General features: G+C 57.5%; 1 protein-coding gene across 1 annotated transcript; it reads right to left on the bottom strand.

Annotated features, from left to right (window-relative positions):
* Positions 1-11,249: 11,249 nt before the first annotated feature.
* LOC135577827 (taperin-like) lies at positions 11,250-12,355 on the bottom strand. Its single transcript, XM_065047949.1, has 4 exons — positions 12,285-12,355; positions 12,035-12,173; positions 11,749-11,887; positions 11,250-11,464 (listed from the first exon to the last, which is right to left on the bottom strand). Exons 1-4 carry the CDS (start codon positions 12,299-12,301, stop codon positions 11,340-11,342), a joined length of 420 nt encoding a protein of 139 aa, XP_064904021.1. The 5' UTR covers positions 12,302-12,355; the 3' UTR covers positions 11,250-11,339.
* Between the last annotated feature and the right edge of the window lie 4,890 nt (positions 12,356-17,245).

The following is a 17,245-nucleotide window of genomic DNA, read 5'->3' as shown; positions in this document are numbered from 1 at the left end:
CGCTCTTTGAGAATTGACTTCTTGGTGCTTTCACAACACTAAATGCTGCAGCTGGGCATTGTTTTTCCCCGAAGAGCCACCACCAAACAGAAATTGTTGTTTTCCCATAATGGCTCGGGCTTAAAGGAGAAACAATCTGAACGTTGCGAACCTGCTGGTGGGATCCCAAGGGCTGGCAATGGTGCTTATGAACCTGGGAGCGGCAAATGCTGCTGGAGCCTGGACTGTGACTTACGGTGTCAGTCCAACAGCTCCTGCCCGTCCCTGCGGGTCTGTCTGGGCGGAACAGCCGCCGGCCACAGGTTCTGCAGGCGCCTCTGGGACGGGAACTTCGTTTTCAGTTCCAGTTTGGTGGCATAAAGCTCCTTTATTTCATGGTTTTGTTCTTTCCATTTCACTCATGCAGAAGTTCGCCCAAGCTCGTAGGGATATTTTCCCAAGTTAGAATATCAGGAGAGTCCAGCGTAGGGCAACAAAGATGATGAAGGGAGTGGAGCACCTCCCTTATGAAGAAAGGCTGAGGGAGCTGGGTCTCTCTAGTTTGGAGAAGAGGAGGCTAAGGGGGGACCTTATTAAAGTCTATAAATATATAAAAGGTGAGTGCCGTGAGGATGGAGCCAGGCTCTTCTCAGTGGCAAACAATGACAGGACAAGGGGTAATGGGACCAAGCTGGAACACAAGAGGTTCCACTTAAATTTGAGAAGAAACTTCTTCTCAGTGAGGGTGCCAGAGCACTGAACAGGCTGCCCAGGGGGGTGTGGAGTCTCCTTCTCTGCAGACATTCAAAACCCGCCTGGACATGTTCCTGTGCGACCTCACCTGGGCGTTCCTGCTCCATGGGGGGATTGGACTGGATGATCTTCTGAGGTCCTTTCCGTCTGAGGTCCCGTCTGAGACGCAGAGGATCATCCTAAAAAGAGCTGTAGGAAATACCATTGAAGCTGAGTTGTATCCTCTGTTGTTTTCGTGGCTGTTGGATGAAGGACACGCGGAAGGAAAAGCGCGAGTGCCGCTCCACGATGTGGGTATCGCTTGCTGCGATGAGGTCAGGCTCTGTACGTGGTCCCAGCTGCTCTGAAGAATCCGAGATAATGCTGTTTGCTCGCTCCTCGTACTGTATTAGTTCATCTAGACCTGCAATTAATAACTCTTTTCTCCCTTCTCCCTCTAGAGAGCCACTCTTTAGCCCAGGTCAGTGCCAAAATGCTTGCAAAGCCATATTGGAGTGAGATAAGCACCGCCGTCGGGAGCCCGGTAGAGACTCCGTTGTGCTGTTCAGCGTGGCTGCAGCAGCAAGGAGCCTCTGCTCCCATCCGATTGCGTTTTCATCCTGTTTGCTCCTAGGGAGTCACAGCTTTGCTTTTGCCGAAGACAGGAGGTTTAATAGTCGGCACCGGAGAAGGGACTGTAGCTCTCTGTACAGGCTCAGACTGCCAAGTAAAGAAGTGAGTTTGTAGCTGGAAGAATCAGGAGGGGAGAGGTGACAATTCCTCCAAAAGGGTCACGGTATGAGAACCAGTCATTTCTATGGAAAGGCATCATCCAAGTCAGTCTCAGTTTTTCAGTCCTGCAGACACAATACACGGTCTGGTTCCAGCGTCATGAGGTTGGAGCACACTGAAAATGACTGCGTGCGTTTGCAGGGAAGTGCCCTCTGATCCTTCCTTGTAAATGACTGTTGTTTCCTTTGGAGCAGTAGGAGTCAGATCCTAAATTGATGCCAAGCCAGACAGATTTGTTGAAGTCAATAGAATGATGCTTATTTACGCCGGGTGAGAAAGAGTAGTAGTTGCCATCTCCAAAAGGGTTTGTTGGGGGTCATGGGATTGTAAAGCAGGGCTCTGCTAATTTTATAGGCACGTGTCTGGAAGTGCTGGAGTATTTGCAAGGCTTTTTTCTGCATACCAGATAGAAAGCTGCAGGCGTCATTTCCCCATACGTGATTTGAAAATTGGGCTCACACCTACTCATTTGGCATTGCTTGAATATCCCCTTCAAGTGTACAGTTCTGCAAGCTTAGCTTTGTACGACTGAAACTATTCCCAGAAGGTCTAAACTGTCTGGAAATATCCTTGAAAGTGGGATATTGAAGTGCACTTGAGCAAGAATGTCAACAAAGCTGTTGTTACCTTAGGCCCTGGTGCAGGAAATCAAGTCTCCAAAGCGCTGCCTGTGCCAGCCCTGGCAGAGCAGCAGGTGGGACGGGCAAGATCATGGGAAGTAGTAAACGTGACTGGGAATGGAATGTTAGTCCTGCCCACGCTCTTGCATCTTGATATCACAGCCTAGTGCGGAGCTTTTTGGGGAAACAGCGACAGTCGAATTCTCGAGAAGCTGGAAAATGAAAGTTCCTCGAGGTCAATGTATGGCCAAACCTTTGCTTTCTTTGCACAGGAGAATGCGAGTTGAAGGTGCTGTCACTTCCCTGACGTGTAGAGGTCGGGACGACCAGTTCTTTCTAGGGACAAATAAAGGCCAGATGCACCGCAGTGCCTACGCTACATTTAAAGAGGAGCTGGTCGCCGTCTGTCACACCGAAGCCGTCAACGACATTGTTTTTCCTGAGTGAGTATCACGGGCTGGGCTGTATTTGGCTGGTGCAGAAGCTTGAGGAGCTGCCGCTGAGGTCAGGGTGCCTGTGTGCGCAGCTTTTACCACAGGAACCCAGAGCCTCGTACCATCTGTTGGGATGATTGATACGGGCGATGCTGTCACCTGCCCAAAAAACGCCGGGGTGACGGTGAGCAGCTGCTTCAAAGCAGAAGGCAGCAGTTCAGTTGGAGCACTGGAAAAATCACTGATCTGCAGAAAGGATGATAAGTAAAAAGACCTGAATTATTGATGTTTGGGCACCGGCAGGGATGGCAGCCTCCCCCTTTTGTCCCAGGGTCGCTCTGCATTTGTCTTGTGAACGCACAGCAAATGTTCCCTTCCTGGGTAGTAGCATCGTGACTCTTTCTTTTGTTTTTTTAAACCCACAGTGGATCATCTCTCCAGATGGAAAATGGGATTTTGATGCAAATGAACATTTTTGGCGTATTTTTATTGCTTCGCTTCTCGGCCCAGCGCAAAGGATCAGATGTCACCGAGGTGCAGGGAGTGCAGGGTGCAGGAAGCGCTCCTCCCTGCCTGCCGCCAGCCTCAAACCCACATCTTCTCATCTAATGAGAAAATCAGGTGGAGCTTTAGGGTGATGTGCTGCTGATACCGCTGATTGACACGCCTGTGTCACAGCCATTAGTGCTGACTGTAAGGACTACAGGACTACATCCTTGCATAGATGTTTGAACTTCTTATCTGTTGCCTGCTCTTGAACAAAGCCTATTGCTGATGGGGAAATACGGGCTTAATTTCCCTGCTCTGGCTTATTTCAGAATCCTTCACTTGCTGATGTTATCCTGGTTGATAAAGCACCCGTGCAAGCTGGGCTTGAAAGAGGCCACACTTGTGTTGTGCCGGTTTTCTCTGTCCTGGTTCATCTTTCTGGGCATTGATGGTGCTGTTGAACAAAAGCTCGCGGTACCTTTCTAGATGTCACTTTCTGTTGCATCCCTAGGACGAGTGGCTTAGAGCTTATTTCAAAGCACTGTGTCCCGTGGCTTTTGAAATGCTGCAGGTCTTGTTTTATTCCAACATTTATAACAAGTATATTATGAACAGACTTTGCCATCATTTCTATTGCCTTCAGCGCTGTTGAATGGGAATCATCCAGTAAGCAAGATAACAAATGACATCTTTACAATGTGAGGCTGCTGTTAGTGGCTGATGTTAAACCTGGGCAGTCAGCACTTTTACGCCCACTTTTGTGTCTATTCTATATAACACATGAAGTTGTTTAGAGATTGAATATGGGGAATAAACGTCACAGCTTCAGCAGAAAGAGTTCTTTTAGTTTAACTTTAACTGTTCCTTAAAATGAATCTTTGAAGAGAACCCAAACCAGGGGAATTTCATGTGAGAAAGGTGATCCTCCAAAAAAGGCCTTTGTCTTAGCCATGGGGATCCCTGTGGGGCAGATCCCAGCTGCAGGTTAGCAAAGCCGAGCTTTGGAGGCCGATTTGAGCTGTGACAAAGCAAGGAGCGTTTCTGTGTGCCCCTCCTCGTTCCCTCTCCTCTCTGAACTCTCCAGGGGACATTCGGACTTGTTCGTTACCTGCTCCACAAACGACATTCGAGTGTGGTACACGCCGGAACGTCTGGAGCGGCTGCGAATCACCGTCCCCAACGTCACCCGCCACGCGGTCGAGGTGACGAGGGACGGCATGGTCATCGTTTCAGGTAATGGTCAGTCCAGAGCCGTGGTTGCTCAACTTAATAAACATCAGTATGTTAAAACGAAGAGAAGGTTAAATTGGGAAAGCGTTTAAATGGAGTTCATGGCGACACCCAAAGGCCTCTTTGCTTGCAGCTGGTGCGATGGACTTTGCTGGCAGCCCCGCTGTCCTGGTGCTGCAGTTGCGGTGAGGGTAGAAGGCAAGGGCTGGAGACCTTGCTTTGGATCAGTGAATTCCGGCAATCCAGAATGCGGTTCAGTCTTATTCAAATTACCTAATTCTAAAATATCAACCTTGTTGTGTGCAGCAGCTTCACCTGTGATGTATGTAGAGCACATTTGCAGAAAGCCGCCGTCCATCGCCATGTGCAAGTTGCTGACACAGGGACTCCTGCAGTCCTAGAGCAGCCGTGCAGCCTCCCCATGGTTACCAAACCACTTTGTCCACAGCCAGAATCCAAAAGCAATTACATTTCAACAGTGTGTTTGGGACCGTAGCTCTGCGGGCTCATCTGCAGTACAGTGGTTTTCACGAGTATGCTGGTGATCTAACAGCGTGGGCCTTATGTGGGAACTTCTTTATAAAAAGGGGTTGGTTTGGAAAGGAAAGAGCGACAACAGTGTGAGGAAAGTCTGTGCATCCGGGCAGTCTCTTTCTTTCTGTTCATGAGCTTGGAATGACGGGAAAATCCGCGCCTTCGTGCCCGCTACGGGAGAGCCAATGTACGAGATCAACAATGCTCATAACCTGGGAGTGACGGCAATTGCTGCGACCAGCGACTGCAAACAGATCATTAGCGGAGGAGGTGACGGGCAGGTAATTTGTGCTTCAAAACCTGGAGCAGCTTCGTGCGCTCATCACAGGGCCTGCGAATTGCCTGGAAGTGCTCAGTCAGAACGGGAGCTGTTCTGAGCTGCCGCTTGAGCCAAGGACTGAGTTCAAAGATATCAGCTTTTGAGAGGTGCTGTTGTTCTCAGAGGGCATCATGTAAAACAGTGCCCCGATTTCTTCTGGCATGGCAGTTTTGGAAATCCTTCTAATGCAGAATATGCTCTTAATCCTTTTTGTTCATTTGTCTCTCCCCTCTATTTGGCTGTATTTGTGCAGCTGAGACAGAATTACAACTAAAGGTTGGTTAAGCAGAAAGGAGAACCGCAGGGGCGCACTTGCAGTACTCGTTGGGAACACAAAAAAGCTGCTCTGCGATGCCAATGGTTCTGTCAGAATCAGTCCTCAGGAAGCTGTGACTTCAGGGTTGCTGAAGGGATCGGGATGCTCTGAGCTTTGAGCAAGTGGCCCATCTGGACATCCCAGCAAGTGGCAACTGGACATCCAGATCCAGGGAACAGCACCTGGAAAGCATTCTCGGTTTAAACACTTCATTTCTTACGACAGCAGATCAAGAGTCCTACAGGGCAGCTGTGATGGAAACAGAACTGATAGCCTAACGGGCTTCATGGAACCCTGAACTCAGAGCAGTGCCTGAGAATATCCAAGGAGAGAGATCTGATGTACAGCACAGGCAGAGACATTCCAGGCAGGCAAAGTTTGGGTTTTGACGCTGTTGCTCTGTCTCATTTTGGGGCGTTTTGCAGGCGTTACGTGAGAAAACAAACGATCCTAGACAACACATTGTTCAAATGCGTGTGTTACCATCGCGGAGAGTACCAGATCATCACCAGTGGAACAGACAGAAAGGTGAGCAAAGCTGCAGGAACTCTGCAGTGCACAACACACGGTCTGGCGCTGGTTCTGGGGTGAAACTCCTGTCCCTGCACAGCAGGTTGTGTCCCAGGGCGGTGCTGAAACCCGTGTGCTGCTCACGGCCAGCTGAGCGCCCCGCTCTGCTCTGCTCTCTAGATTGTGTACTGGGAAGTGCTCGATGGCTCCGCAATCAGAGAAGTGCAAGGCTCTCTGTCGAGCTCCATCAACGGGATGGACATCACATCGGACGGGGCGTCCTTTGTCACAGGTGAGTGCGAGGTTGGAGCTGGAGAAAGGAGGTCGTATTAAGACCAGGAAAAGCAAGGCAGTGAACCAAGGATCTCAGTACAGTGCGAAAAAGCTGAAAAAAGGGGTCAGCTAAAGGGGAAAAGAACATGAATCACCGAAGAAAAATACTGTGGTTCAGGCTGTAGTTCAGACTGGGAAGATGCTGCTGTAGCTCACTGGGATCTGCTGGTGAAGGTCCTGAGCCCTTCACTGGACACTGACCCCAGCAGAACAGAAGCAGTTTTTGCCATAACGCCCAAGAAAACATATCCTGCTCTTCCTAGGAACACCGAAGCGTTCCCCTGCCTGGGAGCGGGGAACAAAAAGCAGCAGAACTCGGTGTATCACAGTATCACAGTATGTTTGGGATGGGAAGGGACCTCAGAAGATCATCCAGTCCAGTCCCCCCATGGAGCAGGAACGCCCAGGTGAGGTCGCACAGGAACATGTCCAGGCGGGTATTGAATGTCTGCAGAGAAGGAGACTCCACACCCCCCTGGGCAGCCTGTTCAGTGCTCTGGCACCCTCACTGAGAAGAAGTTTCTTCTCAAATTGAAGTGGAAACTCTTGTGTTCCAGCTTGGTCCCATTACCCCTTGTCCTGTCATTGTAATCGTTTGTTCTTCCTCTGTGCCTGACGCAGGTGGTGACGACCATCTGGTGAAGCTGTGGGACTATAAGGAGGGCACGGTGACTCACGTGGGAGTGGGCCACAGCAGCAACATCACCCGCCTCGAGATCTGCCCCGCGAACAAGTACATGGTGAGCGTGAGCGCGGACGGTGCCGTCCTCATCTGGAAATAGCCCAGCTCGGGCTGACAGCCGGTGCCGGAGCTGCTGGGCTGCTGCTTCCCCGGCCGGCCCTGGAAATGCTCTTTTCTTACCACTCAGTTTGTTGTCAATCGTTTGTTCTCTTAGAGTAAACTGTATATTTCTACTCCCTGGTATGCATTTACCAGGTCCTTAGATACCCTTTCTAGCGCAATTTTTTTCACGGGAGCGAAGAATTTGCTGTTTGTTTTGGATTCATCACTTCCGAAAATCACCTTGGCAGTTGTAACAGTTTGCGTTGTTCCTGCCGCCTTTCCTGCCCGTCTCAGCATCATCTGCCTTGTACGTCTACTCATTTGTGGGCTCTCTCTTGCTTTCACATGGTCTCTCTCTTCTCTGCACTCTCCTGTCTCTTATTTAATGAATAACTTGTTGTTTCAATTCAGTCTGCTGTGTTTAGTGCAGACAGCAGTGCAGGCAGTGGTGCAGACAGGCGTGGAGACAGTGGTGCAGGCAGCGCACAAGCAGAGCACAGGCAGCGGTGCAGGCAGCAATGCAGACAGTGGTACAGGCAGCGCACGGGCAGTGGAGCAGAGAGCGGAGCAGGCAGCGCACAGGCAGCGCACAGGCATCTCCCGCACCCACCGGCACCTCCCGCACCCACCGCACCCCCTGCCCCGCACATCCCACCTGCACCCTGTGCCCCCCACACTCACTGGGACCCCCTGCTGCTCCCAGCACCCCCAGCTCCCAGCACCCTCTCCTGTGCCACGTCCTCCCCATGGGCCTTGCTCTGCCCTGCCAAATGCCCCCAGCCCCGCTGTCCCTCCAGCCCCACTGCCGTCACCCACCTCCTGCCTTCAGCTGAGCTCTGACCTCCCTTGGGTGGGCGAACTCACTGTCCCGGCCACCCTCACGGAGCCCAAGAGTGAGCGCCGTGCTGGTCTTGGTGGCACCACCAGGGGATGGCGCCACCAGGGGATGGCGCCACCAGGGGATGGCGCCACCAGGGGATGGTGCCACCAGGGGATGGTGCCATGGGAGCCCAACCCCGTGGCCTCAGGCCCTGTGGCTGAGTGCATGTCACATCCCTGCAGGGCACAGGCCAGTGTGCTGCGGACCTGCATCCATTTTAGGGACAAGGACAGGACAGCACTTTGATCCTGGCGTGGCAGCCCCCTGTGCTCAGGGACACACGCCTGTGGGGTGACATTTCCCCAGGGACTTGCTGCTGCAATTAAACTGCTGCTGCCATGAAACTTTGCAAAGCGCTCAGAGGAGCTGCTGAGGGGCTGGACCTGCCCTGGTCAGGATTTCTGGCGCTGCTGGGGGAGCTCATTGCCTTTAATTTCCCTGTAGCAAAGTCCCCAGCTCTTGCAGCACTGCGCACAGGATTTCCATGCCCTCTGCTCCCAAACACGCAGGTTCCTTGGGCACAGAGAGGCAAACAAACCCGACCAAACAGAAAAAAACACCCCAAACTTGCAGCCTTTGCTTTGAATTTCCTCCCTTCGGGTGGTTTTCTGCATCTGCCATGAACTGCCACCTGATTTTAGTTTTATTTAATCTGTCTAAACAAGATGTTAAAAATCAGAAGCGAGTGCGTGGCTCATGTTGTTTGAAGGCCATCGGGGGTGGCCTTGCTCCCTCTGCTGCCAGGAGAGCGGGGCTGGGACAGGCGAGGTGGTGGCCAGAGGCGTCTTGGCTCTGGGGGGTCCCGGGGGTGCTGGAGCTCTGAGCCCTGCCCTGACGTGCTGGTTTGTGCTTTCTCTGTTGGCTCTGAGCAGCTGCTGCCAGCCCAGGCTTGGAGACAGGTCCTTGGGGAGCCCAAGCTCTGCCTTTTGGGGAGCTCCATGGGGAGATGGGGGCAGAATGCTCTGGGGAACCCTGTCAGCAGCTGGGGACGCCCTGAGGGGCTGGGGGGAAGGAGGAGAGGGGACAAGGAGGGGGCAGCCTCGGGGAGGGGGAGCTGGCAGGGCTTTGGGTGGAGGGGCAGAGCTTGGCAGGGCAGGCAGCACCCCAGCACTGTGTGGCAGAATGCAAACCCCCCTCCCTCCTTCAGGATGGCACATCTCCCCCTTTTCTCTGCTACTTGAGGCTAACAGCTTCTTTTGTTTGGCCCGGAGCACCCTGGCTCCTGGGCCATTGGGAGAGGGGAGTGCAGAGCCGCTGGGCGCCAGCGGCCAGGGTAAGGCTTCAGGGGCACCCGCAGCCAGTGTGGGGGGTGCAGAGAAGCTTCTAGAGTGCCTACAGTCAGATCTGATCAGATAAAAACGGGACGCTCGTCGAGACCCGGCCCCATTTTGTGTGGGGGTCTCTCGGAGTACGAGCTCAGCCACTGCCGCCAGGAGAGCCCCCTCCCTGGGATGGAGACTCCGCTTGCCTCGCCGCTGTTCTAGTTGAATTGAGTTTTGTGGGCTGGGCTGTGTTTCTGATTCTGTAGACCATATCCAGGATTCCTACCTTATCGTAAAAGCTCTGCAAGTTGTATACGAGCTCATATTGTAGAGAACTGAAAATTAGTCCTGTTAGTTCTCAGTAAGTTCTTATCTTGAAAGTGCTGAGAAGGTACATTTGCTATCATCCAAGAATTTGTATAATTTTATACGAAGTGCGCATGTGCTGTGATGAAAGGTGAAAAGTACACTAGTGATGAAGACTACTTACTTCATCCTGAAGACCCCTGAACGACCACCAGAGGACACTGCGCATGCTTAGAGTAGTTCCAAGGTGTTGCAACTGATATTGTGAAATAATTGTGTAACCTAATGAATATGCAATATACACGTTGTAACTTCAATGAATATGTATGTAACCAAATTGTATAAAATGGTGAAGTTTGAATCAGTGGTCGGAACCAGCTTTGGGTGCGAGCCCCTGGTTTCCCAGCGCTAAAATAAAGCACCGCATAGAACTACGCCCGTGGTTCTGTGTCCTGAATGCTGACACCGCCACGGGTGTAAGTAAAACTTCTCGCAGGATTGCGAGTATATTTATACTTTCCGTGCACATATGCACGTATAACTTTCCGCGCTCCATTTGAGCGCGTATAAATTGACCCTCGCCGAATCGCGGGTGTATTTTCCTCCCGTGCACATATGCACGAGTAACTTTCCGTGCGCATTTGCACGCGTACTTTATCTCTTTAAAACAATCCCGCACCGTGTTAGGCAAGTGTGTACTTCTCCGGGACTCAGGGCCAGCTCCGGCATTTGTTTTGAGTGAAGCCCCGTGTGTGCACGCTGTGCACCGCCTGATTGGTTGTATCAGTTGCTGCCCCTCAAATAATTTTCCTCAGCTGATATCCGAACCTTTATTTAAGTCACTTTGGAGTGCTAAAACCCTGTTCCTCGCCGGTTTAATGAAAGTTGTTTTGGACTCTGTTGTCCCTTAAATGAAGCTGCGAGGACTCTCCGTGACACACTGCCCTTGGGGGGCTGGTGGGAACCCCCTGGCACGTGGCTCCATCAGGGACACGTCTGGTCCACTCCCCGGTCTCAGCTGCTCCGCTTCAGTTGGAGAGTGCAGAGTGCCAGCTCTGCTGGGCTGAGCATCCCCGGTTTTGGGATGCAGGAGGTTTGCTCAGGGGCTTTCCTCCTGCCTGTGCAGGCAGGGCAGGCAGGGCTGGCAGCTCCCCTGCCCACGGGCCACACTTTTGCTTGGCTGTATGAACAGCCCTTGTCTCTTGTAGGGCCTTGGGTGGCTGGGCTGGCACCGCCGGCATCGCCTGGCTGGGGAAACTGAGCGCCCATCAACTCGAGCTGCCCGGTGCTTTCCTGCCACTGCAAAGCGCTGCGACACGGCGGCTGTGGGCACCCCGGGGCGGGGCACGAAGCTGCTGCGTCCCCCCAGTTCTGGATCCCCCGACCCAGAGCAAAGCGCTCCCCTCCTCCGGCTGCCGACAGCCAGCCCGGCTTCTTGCACAGCCCCCTGGTTCCCCCCTCACCCCGTCCCCCCAGTTAGTGCCAGGGGGTGCTTCTGAAGCCCATGGACACCTCAGCCCCAGCCGGGGTGCAGGATGGGCCTCTGCTGGCTCTGCCCTGGTGCCCACTGGTTTGCTCCCCGTGCTCCCTCTGGGGACCCTGGATACCACTGGATCCACCTGGGCACCCCAAAGCGCCTTTTTAGCACTTATTTTTCTCCTGGAAAAGCAAACACAGGGGGCTTTCTGCCATCCTGCCCCAGGGACCCCCACTCAGACCACACCGGCGCTTGGTTGCCCATCGCCATTTATTGCAGCCGCTGCCTGCTCAGCGCCCGGGGCGGTGGGACCGGGGCCGGGACCCCCGTCCTGCCCGGCTGTCAGGGGGTTGTTTCGCTGCGGGGGGGCTGGATGGGCGGCAGCAGCTTCGGTGCCTGGGTGAGGCGTCCGGGAGATGAGGCTGGTCGGCGCTTCAGCACGGCTAACAGCAGCGGGGAGGCGGTGCCTGGGGGCGAGGGGCAGGGTCAGCCACAGACACCCACCAACAGGGTCCTGCCCCCACCCTGAAGCACACAGGCTGTTGTCCCACACTGCCCAGCACCACCCCCCATGTCCCCCCAGCTCCCTCCAGCTCCACCACAGGGACCGGCTGCCCCAGCAGCCAGTGCTGCCCCCACAGCCCAGCCCAGAGCCCAGACCCCCGTCCAACCCTGCCCAGCTGTGGGCACAGACCCGTCCCCCCAGACAGCGGGGTGTCCTCTGCCCCCCGGTGCCCTGACAGGGCCATACTTTTCTGGCTCCTCGAGGTCGAGGTCTCTGGGGTGGCCGTTGGTGTTGTGGGCAGCTGAGAGCCCCCCATCATGGAGAGCTGCTCGTCCTGCCGCTTCCCGTCAGTGCCGTCCTGGCCCGACAGCTGCATCGCGTCCTTCTGGGAAGGGGAGAGCGTGTGACCCAAACACGGGGCCCCGTTCCGCATCCCCCAGCAACCCTCCCCCAGCCAGCTCTCCCCGGGGAAACTGAGGCACAGATCCCCCCGCAGGCTCAGCATCCCCCTCCCCACCTCTGTCATCCCTACCTTGTTGGGGCGGCGGGCGCTGGATGGGGACGGCCGTGGGGTGCTGGGCGGTTGGGGCTGGAAGCGCGGGGGCGTGACGGTGTGTGGGCCCCCGCAGCTCCGCGGAACAGTGGGGTATCTGCACTCGCCCGTCCGCTCCCTGTGGGACAGGACATGGGGGTGCTCAGTGCCCGGCCGGTGGCACCCCATGTGTCACTCGACGCCAGGGAGGGGTCGGGGGGTGCTCCCTTTTCGGGGGGCAGTTACTCACGGTCCAGGCGCCAGCATGTTGAGGGGCCGGTCACAGGACAGGCAATGGAAACCAGGCAGCAGCTGCCTGGAGGGGGGAGAAAAGGGCTGGGGAGCTCCTGGGGGGCACAGCCCCACCTGCACACCAGCCACAAAAAGCCTCTGCACCCACCCCCCAAGACTGGTTGAGGAGGGCTCCTCCCACACGTGCCCCTCATTGTGCCGCCTCTATCGCTGCGAAGCTGCAGCTGGAAGGAGCACAAGGCACAGCCACTTGCTCAGCATCCCCAGGGGCGCTGCCCACATGGCTCCCACGCCAGGTACCACACCGGCACAAGCCGGGACAGCCAGCAGGAACAGGGCCAGCACTGCCAAAGCCGCCACTGTCCCCATGGCACTCACTTCCTAATCCCAGCGGCATTGTCACGCTCTGCCTGCAGCGCCTGCTCCTGGAGCTGCCCGCTGAGGCTCTTCCACCGCTCCTCCTGCTGCTTCCGGAACGCCCCCAGCTCCCGGCGGTCCAGCTGTGGACGGGTGACACCCTCAGCCAGCTACCCCAGGATGGGACACGGCGGTCCCCGGGGGCACAGCCGGGAGGGGGGACCCTCGCAAGGATGCTGCCTTAGGCTGCCAGGCCCCAAGGTGCCAGTGCTGCGTGGAGGGCACGAGCCCTCACCTTGCAGTCCATCTGTCTCTGCAGCTCTTTCTGGAACTGGAGCCAGCCGTTCTCCTGGCCCGTCACCCGGCTCGTCACCTCCTCCATCATGTTGGTCAGCCGCTCCACGCACGCCTCAAGCTGGCTGCGACTGACTTTGTCAGCCAGGGCGGCTTTGTCTGCTTTCTAGCAACAGGGAAAGGCAGGAGAGCGGTGGGGACAGGATGCAGAGACAACAGGAGAGGGGAAGTGGCTACGTGGTCCTGTTCACCCCATCACCCCCGTGGCGTTGGTCCCACCAGCCGAAGGGACTCGGGGTCACAGAGGGACCTGGCAAGGGACCTGCAGCCGGGCTAGAAATCCTCCCTCCCCCTGGCTGGTTCTGCCAGCCGGCACCCAAGGGACAAGGGGTGTTTGTCACCCTGCGCGGGACACCCTTGACTGGCACCGGGGCCCCTTGAGCCCGTACCTCATCGATTCCCAGCACCAGCAGCTCCTCCTTGTCTGCTTGCTTCTTCTCCAGCCTCCCCAGGGCCTGGGACAGAGCCTTCCAAGGCAGACAGCAGCCCGTGATGCCACGGCAGGGTCGGAGCTGCCCCCGGCCAGCCGAGCACCCCCTGCCTCCCCACCCCATCAGAAACCTCCAGGAAAGGCATGGGGAAGCTGTGCAGGGCTGCGAGCAGGGTGGCAGGGGGACAGACCCCTTGGGGTCCCAGCCTGGGCTCTGCCTGCGCGTTACAGCCACCCACCTTGACGTCATTCTGCTCCTGCTGGCGATCCTGCTGCAGGTTTGCAAGGTCCGAGCTCAACTTCTCGTAGCCTTTTTGGAGCTGCACGATGCTGGTCTGGAGGCACTTGAGCTGCTCGTCCTGCTGCAGGGACTAAGAGGACAAGGCGGTGCTGAGCAAGGGGGTGGCTGCCCCACGGGGGCTGACCCAGGGTATTTTGGCTGATGGCCACGGGCCCTCAGTGCAAGCAGGACATTTGCTCCAAGGCTTTAATTCCCTTCCGTGCTGCTGACTCCGACAAGCCAATTAGGGGGGCAGCGAGGGGCTCCCCCACGTTAGAGCAAAGCAGAAATGCCTGGGGGGTCCTGGCAGCTCAAGCCCCCTACACCGCATCTCCTTACCTGTCTCCTCCACTTTGGATAATTGTCCACCTTGCCGCCCGCCTTCTGGGCCAGGGACTCCACCTGCTCCTCGAGCTTCTCGCAGCGCTGGAGGAGCTTCCCCAGCAGCACCCTGGTGTCCGGGCTGCAGAAGTGGCACCCTGCGTGCTCGTGTCCCCCGCTCTGCACCGTCGCCCTCGGCTCGTCCACCTGCTGGCAGGGGAGGAGGAATCAGCTCTGAGCCGGGCTGGGTGCCGCCCACAAGCCCAGGTGCCGTGGAGGCTCCATGGCCCCATCCAGCCAGGGGACGTGGCCGGGACCCCGCCAGGACTCCCCCCGAGCCAGCGGGGGCTGGGAGCGCTGCCCCCAGGCTTCACCTCTGCCTGCAGCTGCTGCGCTGTCTCCATCACCAACTTATTCACGTACTTGGCCGCAAACTGCTCCAGCTCGGCCTGGGTCGGCTCCGGCTGCTTCCCCAGCTCCTTCCGCTCTGCCTTGACCTTCTGTCCCTTGGGCCTGGCCAGCGAGATGGGGGCAGGGGCAGGCTTAGCCTTCGTGGGGGTGTCCCTTGGCCCCCAAACTGGGATGCTCCCAGACCCCAGGATCCCTCGCAGCCCTGCGGGGTAGGAAACCCTCTCCCATCCTTTTACCGTGGCTGTCGGGTCATCTGGCCGCTGCCGGCTGCTTTTCTGCCGGCTCCAGCCCCCCTCGTCTTTCTGGGAGCATCCTCCACCTTGCTGATCTGGGAACGGCAGTGGGGGCGGTGAGGGCACAGCCCCCTGTGTCATTCCGGCACGGGGACCCTTCGGCTGCCCCCTCCCTGCCCAAACTGGCATCCCCGCAGCCCCTCGGGGACTGCTGCCGGCTCACCTTCTCCTCCTCCCCGTGCAGGGCCCTGGCCATGTCTTGTAGGAAGGACACCTGGCACCTGAGGTCGGCCAGGATGCTGGTGATGCTCTCCCGGCCTAGAGGGACATGGTGCAAGGGGATGTGCTGTCGGTGAGGGGGTCTCTGAGCATGACGAGCCCCTGACCCAGGGTGACCCCACGCCAAACAACCCCCGCCAGTCCTCCCGTGCTCTCACCTCCCTTCGGGAAGAGCCGGCGCAAGTTCTCAAGATCCGCATGTTCTGCTTTGGTAGATTTAAGCTGCTCCACCTGCTCTTTCAGACCAGTGCAGAGGTGGCCGAGCTGCCCAACCTGGGAGAGAACCTCCCGCATCTCCGACTCGTAGCTGGAGGTGCTGGTGGAGCCCCAGGGCTTGGCCGGCTCTTGGGCATCCCCTGGGATGGTGGCTTGGGAGCTGGAGGACCCAGGCTGCACCCCAGGGGTGCTGGTGTGGGTCCCAGGGGATCCTGGCTGCATCCCCGAGGTGCTGGCCTGGGCATCAGGGGCCCCTGGCTGTGTCCCCAGGCAGGTCCTGGCCTGGGTGCCCCGTGATCCTGGTTCCAGCCCCGAGGTGCTGGCCTGGGTGCCCCGGGATCCTGCCTGCATCCCCGGGGTGGTGGCGCCGGCACCGATAGACCTCGTGTGATCAGAGGGAGCGCCTGACAACTTCACAGGGGTCGCTGGTTCCCCCTGTGTCCCTGCTCGCATCCCCGGGGAGCCAGACCCTGCAGTCCCCTTGCCGGTCTCCATCCCAGGCCGTGTCCCACGTCCCTTCGGCCCCAGTGCTGAGCTCTTCCTGGCCTGGCTGTCCATGGCCACCTGGGTGGGCTCAGCAGGGGCAGACTGGCCCCCACCGCCCTCCTGGGAAGAAGAGGCAAAGGGCAGCACGTTTACTGGCAGCTGGGCAGCCGTGAGGACAGACCCCAGAACCCCCCGCCATGTCCCCAGTCCCTGTCCCCAAACCACCATCTCACAGGGCCAAACTCGTGTTGAACATGAGAGCCCAAATGCAAAGGGATCACGGGGTCAGCCCAGCCATGGAGCTGGGGGGATGGGACACCCAGGGATGGGACCCGCAGCATCACTGCCCAGCACCCCAACCCACAGGCTGTGCCCCGAGGCAGGAGGGCTGGTGTCCCCGAGGGAGCGGGGGACGCAGCCGCCTCCTGTCCCTGCGCAGCCCGGCAGCGTCCTGGGGCTTCCCCTGGAGCTGGGCGAGGAGAGGGACACCCGTTCAGATGTGGGAGCGGGATTTAAAGAGTATCCCCAAATGAACTGGGGCAGGAGACAGAGGGACGCTGGGCAGGGCTGTGCCTGGGGGCCGTGGCTGAATTGCACGGGCAGAGCTTTATCTCCCCTCCTCCCCTCCCCTGGATCTGTTTTGAGGGCTCTCTAGTTCAAAAGTGCCTTAGCAACTCCTGGGACACCCTTCCCACTCTTCCCTCCTGCTGCCCTTCACGCTGCTGACACCGATGGCCGTGGGGCACGGGCACAGTGTGACAGGGCAGCAGGAGCGGGGAGGGACGAGGGCCCAGCTCCCTCCCGGGGCACCAGGGGATGCTCACCAGGCCAAGCGTCTCCTGGATCTCCTGGATGTCCTCGGCCAGGCCGGAATGCGCCTCCTGCAGGGCATGCATGTCCTCTGCCAGGCCGACATGCGCCTCCTTCATCTCCTGGATGTCCTGGGCCATTCCAGAATGCGCCTTCTGCATGGCCTCTTGCATCTCCCGCATGTCCTGTGCCATTCCAGAATGCGCCTTCTGCATGGCCTCCTGCATCTCCCGCATGTCCTGTGCCATTCCAGAATGCACCTTCTGCATGGCCTCTTGCATCTCCCGCATGTCCTCTGCCATGCCAGAGTGCGCCTTCTGCATGGCCCGCACGTCCTCTGCCAGGCCGCACTGCGCCTCCTTAAACTTGTTGATCTCCTCCCACAGGTGCTGGAGCGAAGCCCTTTTCTGGGAGAGCGGGTGGGGGGTGAGCCCAGGGGAGGGTCCCTGGGGACCTGGGCCCCGCTGTGCTCTGCTGCGGGAGCTCGGGCTTAACCCAGCCCTTGGGCTGAGGGCGGCACGACGGCAGCGCGGAGCCCGGAGGAGGGGGCGTCTCGTGGGGGAGCACCCAGGGACCAGCAAGAGCATCTACCTTGGAGACGGCTCTCTCCTCCTCTTCGGTTGTTGTTGGCATCAGCTCCTTGGCCATGGAGGAGACCTCGGAGTTGCTCCCGGTCCCCTCCAGCTGCTCCTCTGGTTTCCAGAGCTGCTGCCCTGTGCCCAGGGCTCCGTCCTCCTCCTTCTCCTGGCCAGGCTGGTCCTTGCTGTCCTGGTCCTTTGCCA

The sequence above is a fragment of the Columba livia genome, unplaced genomic scaffold, assembly GCF_036013475.1.
Source record: "Columba livia isolate bColLiv1 breed racing homer unplaced genomic scaffold, bColLiv1.pat.W.v2 Scaffold_141, whole genome shotgun sequence".
Lineage (NCBI taxonomy): Eukaryota > Metazoa > Chordata > Aves > Columbiformes > Columbidae > Columba > Columba livia.
This window is presented reverse-complemented; position numbering and strand designations above follow the sequence as displayed.

Coding starts and splice junctions, on each gene's coding strand:
- LOC135577827 (XM_065047949.1), bottom strand. Junction 11,888..12,034: donor GCGCCCGCCGCCCCAACAAG/GTAGGGATGACA, acceptor TCCCCTTCCCAG/AAGGACGCGATGCAGCTGTC. Junction 11,465..11,748: donor GACCTCGAGGAGCCAGAAAA/GTATGGCCCTGT, acceptor CCTCGCCCCCAG/GCACCGCCTCCCCGCTGCTG.